Genomic DNA, 7,053 nt, shown 5'->3' with positions numbered 1-7,053 from the left:
GGTTAGAGATAGAGTCTCACTACGCCTGCCCCCTCTCCTTCCAGGTGGCAATGTGGCCCACTGGCAGCAGCGGGGCCAAACCACCAAGGTTTGCCCTGGGAGCAATGAGATGCACGTGGGAAGTATGGCTTAAAAGCAAAGGGAAGTATGGTCTGGTAGCATCCCCCTCACAGCTCACCCCCATCTTCGGGAACCCCAAATTCCCTCCAGGGTTTTCCCCAAGTCAATTTGACCAATTTCAGAGTCATAGTATTAGGATGGTGGCCGACCTGCTGCAGAAAGATAAGATCGCTACTTTTCAGGAGATCAGGGACAAATTCGAGATCCAGGGCCTCCACCTTTTTAAATACATGCAAGTCCGACATTTCCTTTTGTCCCTCTCCCCAACCTCTAAATTCCCCAAACTAACCAGATTCTAAACTCTATGTACCAGAACAACTTACCAAAAGGGCCTGATCTTACAAATATATAAAGGATTAGAGTCACCTTCAAACCAACCCAACCATCGGTACATGCAAAGATGGTCTGAAGAATTAGGCCTTGCAATAGACTCGGAAGACTGGGAGGAGATCTGGGAGCAGGCCCCTAAAACATCAATTTGCACAACAATAAAAGAAAACATATATAAAATTCTATTTCAGTGGTACCTGACTCCTGCTAGGCTGAGCCAGATCTACCCAGGCGCAGTTGACCTGTGCTGGCGTGGATGTGGTCAAAAGGGAGACATGGCCCACATTTGGTGGTCATGTCCGGAGATACAGAGATTTTGGACCATGATCCAGAGGCTCATACACGAAGTTACGGGACTATCCCTACCCTTGGACCCATTGACCCTGGTGCTGAACAAACCAATTGTAGATCTCCCCTCACCAATGTCCAGACTAGTAACAGCAATATTGACGGTGGCCAGGTGCTCCATAGCAGCCGCCTGGAAGCAGACCAAAGCCCCCTCTAGAGCTACTGTCACTAGAAGAATCAATGAAGTTATGACGATGGAGAAACTGACCGCCTTACTCCAAAAGAAAATACCCCAATTCCTGAACACCTGGGACCCCTGGCTAGCAAAATAAGCTCAAGTGAGCCGAGTCGCGGGAGCAGGGGCGCGCCACCCCCCCCCCCCCCCCCTTTTTTTTTTTTTTTCTTCCCCCCCCCCAGAGCCCAGGGGAGGAGAGGATGGTACTGAGTCCCGTGGACGACTCCCCCTCCCTCCCCATGGGTCCCCCCCTTCCCCCCCTATACCCCTGTATGTCTATTTCTCCCCACTCCTCTCCCCCCCCTTATATCCCCCCATCTAAGAAAATGGAAAATGTAATAAGGACACTCTCAGACTGTAAAAAGCATCACTGTCATGGGACCATGACACTCTTGTATGTTCTGCATTATCTGATTGTACCCAATAAAAAAATTGTTACAAAAAAAAACTGGGAGCAATGAGGTGTACATGGAGAATATGGTCATGAAGGAGAAATATCATTTGGCATCGTCCCCCACTCTAATGACCCCCATATTTAGCAATCCCGAGTTTATCCCAGGCTGCCTCCCAAAGGGACTTAGTAAATATAAAGAGCTGCGGTTGGTATTGGCGGATGACTATGTATCCAAAAATAAGATTCTTGCACTCCCAGAGTTGGAGAAAAAGCATAAAATTACAAATTTACCGATGTTTGGTTATTTACAAATTCGACATTACCTACAAACAGTTTCAAAAAACACAGCGTTTGCTGCTATGACAAAATTTTAGAGACTATGCAGAAGAGGCTATTACTGCAAAGGTCTGATTTCTGAGGTATATCTGGGTCTGGCGTCGGTTGCGGCACAAACTAACCATAACTACATGCTAAAATGGGCAGAGGACTTAAATCTAGAATTAGATAGAGAAGACTGGGAGAATATCTGGGAAGCGGCCTCTAAAACATCAATCTGCACAACTATAAAAGAAAATATATACAAAATTATGTTCCATTGGTACCTAACCCCAAATAGGTTGAGCCAGATTTTCCCCGGGTCCTCAGATTTGTGTTGGAGAGGATGTGGGCAAAAAGGAGATATGGCTCATATCTGGTGGAATTGCCCAAAAATTCCGGGGTTCTGGATCATGATGCAAACAATGATACGAGAGCTCCTGGGACTAGAGATAGAGGTGGACCCACTGGTCATGGTGCTGGCTAAACCAATAGAGGACCTACAACCCCAAGAGAATAAAATAATAAGCCATGTCCTCACTGCAGCTCGATGCTCGGTAGCCGCGGCATGGAAAAAGATAAATCCCCCCTCCAAGCAGACAGTACTGAGACGTATCAAGGAAATAAGGCTAATGGAACTCCTCTCGGCACAGCTGAGCCAAAAGGTGGATAAGTTCCATAAGGTTTGGTCAGTTTGGCCAGACAATTAAAAATAAAATATAGGGACCATACAAGATTGGAGTTAATAGGACACCGCCCTCCCCCCATCCCCCTCTTCTCATCCCACCCCCTACCCACTCCCCCTCCCTCTTCTTTCTTGCTTTTTTCTCCTCTATCCTTGATTTTCTCTGAGGGAAATGCCCGGAAGCAGCTGCTTCCTAAATAGGTTGCTAAAATGTAAAAAAAAAATATATATACACAATGTTTTGTAGAATTCAACGGTTGGAAAGTAGCTTATAAGATAAAGAAGACAACAAGAGTATTATGTATGTTGTAATACAATGTTTAATATTTATTATTTTTATACATTGTGAAATTGTAACAGATGTATGTAGAAACCTGTTATTTGATGTTATTCTCTCAAAAAAAACAATAAAAAATTTGAAACAAAAAAGAAATGTAATCAGTCACAGTCACATATACTGTGTGAATAGTGACTATGCCGTACGCTCTACTATTCCTTTTACATGACATTTCTCAGTATAGGCCTATACTTCTCTATACATGTGTGTTATTTAAAGCTGGTAACTGGCCACACAGTAACAGATAACTGGTAACTGTCTTAGCTGGCCAGCAAATGGTTGAGAGGCATATGCTGTGTGTCTCCCAAAGGGAGTAGTTTTTTTTTTTTAATTTTGTCTTCTTAAAGGGACAGTGTGCGTGAGATACCTATCTCTGATATAAGAATAAAACCACCGTAGGTTAATGGCTGAGTGCCTCCAATGTGTACCGTATCTGTTAAAGCTGCAGTCCCATACTGGGACAAAATAAAACAGATAGAAGCCTGAATTATTGTATTGTATTGTATGTCTTTATTTATATAGCGCCATTAATGTACATAGCGCTTCACAGTAGTAATACATGTGGTAATCAAATAAATAACAGATAATATAAATAACAGAGCATGGGAGTAAGTGCTTCAGACATAAAAGTAACATTAAGGAAGAAGAGTCCCTGCCCCGAGGAGCTTACAGTCTAATTGGTAGGTAGGGAGAACGTACAGAGACAGTCGGAGGGAGTTCTGGTAAGTGCGTCTGCAGGGGGCCAAGCTTTATGAATCATGTGTTCAGAATATCCACAGTGCTATTCATATGCTACTTTAAGCAAGTGTGTCTTAAGGTGGGTCTTAAAGGTGGATAGAGAGGGTGCTAGTCGGGTACTGAGGGGAAGGGCATTCCAGAGGTGTGGGGCAGTCAGTGAAAAAGTTTAAGGCGGGAGAGGGCTTTAGATACAAAGGGGGTAGAAAGAAGACATCCTTGAGAAGAACGCAAGAGTCTGGAAGGTGCACAACGAGAAATTAGGGCTGAGATGTAAGGAGGGGCAGAGGAGTGTAAAGCTTTAAAAGTGAGGAGAAGAACGGAGTGTGAGATGCGGGATTTGATCGGAAGCCAGGAGAGGGATTTCATGAGGGGAGATGCTGAGACAGATCTAAGAAAGAGTAGAGTGATTCTGGCAGCAGCATTTAGGATAGATTGTAGGGGAGACAGGTGAGAGGCAGGAAGGCCGGACAGCAGGAGGTTACAGTAATCAAGACGGGAGAGAATGAGGGCCTGAGTCAGCGTTTTAGCAGTCGAGTAACAGAGGAAAGGACGTATCTTTGTTATATTGCGGAGGAAAAAGCAACAGGTTTTAGAAATGTTTTGAATGTAAGGGGCGAATGTGAGAGAGGAGTCGAGTGTGACCCCTAGGCAGCGTGCTTGGGCTACTGGGTGAATGATTGTAGTTCCAATATAGTGCTACATATTATCCTTTTGTCTCTCTAAATAATCATAGATGACTGTATCGTGAAGAGCCCAGACAGATGGCAGCGCTACGTAAGGGTGCCGTTTGTCACAATATATATATATATATATACATATATATATATATATATATATATATATATGTATATATATATATATATACGTGACTAACATTAGAGAGAAACCTTTTACATAAACAGTATGAGCACACTATGTGACACAGAAAGCACAGGACAATATGAAGATTCCCCTATGACTCCCATTCAATAAGCTTTGAAACTGTTTCTCAATGTCAGGGAATCCTGCTAGCTCCAGTCATATAAACGGACCTCAGAGGCGTCCCTGTCACGGAGAAGCAGATTCAGTGCATATAGGATACATCTTATATCTGTCATCAAGTTAAAGGTGCTTTTCTTGTGAAGGTTTTCCTGAAAGCAATTTTCACATCAACATTCCTCATACTGTAGATAATGGGGTTTAACATAGGGGCTATCACTGTGTAGAGCACAGAAATAAGTTTATCCGTATTCAGGGAATAGTTGGAAGAAGGTCTCATATAAACAAAGATAGCAGAAGCATACAACATGGTTACAACAGTAAGGTGGGAGGCACAGGTGGAGAACGTTTTTTTACGGCCTTCCACCGAAGGAATTTTCATGATGGTGGAGATAATGTGAGTGTAAGACACAACTATCAATAGGAAAGAACCCACAGAGATAATGCCAGCAAGAGCAAAGAGCAATATCTCGTTAATGAGAGTAGAAGTGCAAGCCAGCTTCAGTAGTGGAGGGATCTCGCACAGAAAGTGGTTAATCTTATTACTACAGAATGGGAGTCTGAATGTGAAAACAGTATGGATCACAGCATTTACAAAACCAGTTAACCAGCAAGATAATGCAAACCGAATACACAATGAGCTATTCATAATGACCGGATAAAGCAAGGGTTTGCAGATAGCGACATAACGGTCGTAAGCCATTACTGAGAGGATTAAACACTCTGCACTTACCAACATGGAGAAACCAAACAGCTGAGCTACACAGCCCCAGAGAGAAATGACTTTCTTCTCTGCCAATAAGTTTGTCAACATTTTGGGGACAGAAACGGAAGAGTAACAGATATCTAGAAATGACAAGTTACTAAGGAAGAAATACATGGGCTTGTGAAGGCAGAGATCCACCCATATGAGGACAATGATAATCAGGTTGCCGATAAGGGTCATCAAGTAAACAATGAAGAAGATGCCGAAGAGAAGGAGCTGCAGGTCCTTCCGACTGGACAGTCCCAGAAGAAGAAATTGGGTAAATATGGTTTGGTTTTCCATTTACCTCTTGGACTCTTCCTGAAATGAGAAAATATACACTGCAATCACTATTGTTTTGTTCTATATGCCACTGTTATTATTCATATTGTTGAATGAATATATTCCAGAATGGTCTGGAGAACAACATCAGAAACATACAAACGCATTGCTGAGATTTCGTAGCTCATAAATATAAACTACAAGTTCAGAAATGATGTGAAAATAACAAAGTCTTAAAATGTGTTGGGTCTCGACCAAATCGGATTTAAGGAACTTGCTTAATTTTCTGTGGAACAGGTTTCCTCCAAAATCACTGCCTGTCGCTTTGTTAGAATATGCAATTATTGGTAACAATGTATAATTTTGTGAATTTTGAATAGTTCTAACCACTAATAAATAGTTTACTAATTTAAATGTATTTGTAAGAAACTATTTACATTGAAAGATATGTAGACTACAGTAGGTGTATTTTTCTGTGCAATACATTTTAACCAAAACTCTAGCCTAGTCTTGGTTTCTTATTTTTCCAAAACATTGCAAAACGTGAGCGTAACACTACCTAGGAGTAAGAAAATTACTAGGCTGCCATAAAGATGATAAGGCAAAATCCCACCAGGACCTGCTGAGAATATTATTATTCATTATCCATTATTAACAGCCATTCAAGTGGCTTCTTAGCTGTACAAACAGCATGAGCAATGGTACATTTATTCACACCCCTCTCTGCAAATGTTTGAAATGGAGAACATGTAATAATATCCCCTGAGAAGAATGAAATAGTAGTCATTTAAAGGCACAGAAATAAAATATTGTTTTGGATGTTAAATACAGTATTTAGTTTATGGAAGGTACTGTATGGGTATCAGTGTTATATAAAGGAGTGCTATCAAATATCTCACCTTCCGGTGAATATACCTATAAGGAGAACACCTTCAGGTAGTAACCACAGGAGAACACCTTCAGGTAGTAACCACAGGAGAACACCTTCAGGTAGTAACCACAGGAGAACACCTTCAGGCTGTCACCACAGGAGAACACCTTCAGGTAGTAACCACAGGAGAACACCTTCAGGCTGTCACCACAGGAGAACACCTTCAGGTAGTAACCACAGGAGAACACCTTCAGGCTGTCACCACAGGAGAACACCTTCAGGTAGTAACCATAGGAGAACACATTCAGGTTGTGACCAAAGGAGAACACCTTTAGGTAGTGACCACAGGAGAACACCTCGAGGTAGTGACCACAGGAGAACACCTCGAGGTAGTGACCACAGGAGAACACATTCAGGCTGTGTCCACATGAGAACACCTTCAGGCAGTGACCAATCAGCAATTTGTCATAAACAGTGATGATCAAGACTATTCTGTAGAATCATCTCCCTATAATCCTCCATACCTTGTCCATCATAGTAGAAGGGGATTTCCTTTCAGAAATGCACACACGGTGAAGGAGAGAGAAGTTTACTGCTCCATGGCACATCCCATGAGAAACAACAAAACAAACATAAAAACATACTGTTAGTGTTTGTGTTTTCAGTTTACAGGACACAATGTGTGTACGTCATCACAAAACCCCCCAATAAAAATGACAACCACACCCTAATGGT

General features: G+C 42.2%; 1 protein-coding gene across 1 annotated transcript; it reads right to left on the bottom strand.

Moving 5' to 3' along the window:
• Positions 1-4,378: 4,378 nt before the first annotated feature.
• LOC142492544 (olfactory receptor 5V1-like) lies at positions 4,379-5,468 on the bottom strand. The gene has a single exon (XM_075595247.1). It carries the CDS (start codon positions 5,466-5,468, stop codon positions 4,539-4,541), a length of 930 nt encoding a protein of 309 aa, XP_075451362.1. The 3' UTR covers positions 4,379-4,538.
• Positions 5,469-7,053: the final 1,585 nt, after the last annotated feature.

The sequence above is a fragment of the Ascaphus truei genome, chromosome 4 (assembly GCF_040206685.1).
Source record: "Ascaphus truei isolate aAscTru1 chromosome 4, aAscTru1.hap1, whole genome shotgun sequence".
Taxonomy (NCBI): domain Eukaryota; kingdom Metazoa; phylum Chordata; class Amphibia; order Anura; family Ascaphidae; genus Ascaphus; species Ascaphus truei.
This window is presented reverse-complemented; position numbering and strand designations above follow the sequence as displayed.

Bases quoted from the DNA above. Each gene is read 5' to 3' on its own strand.
- LOC142492544 (XM_075595247.1), bottom strand. From the start codon at position 5,468: ATGGAAAACCAAACCATATTTACCCAATTTCTTCTTCTGGGACTGTCC.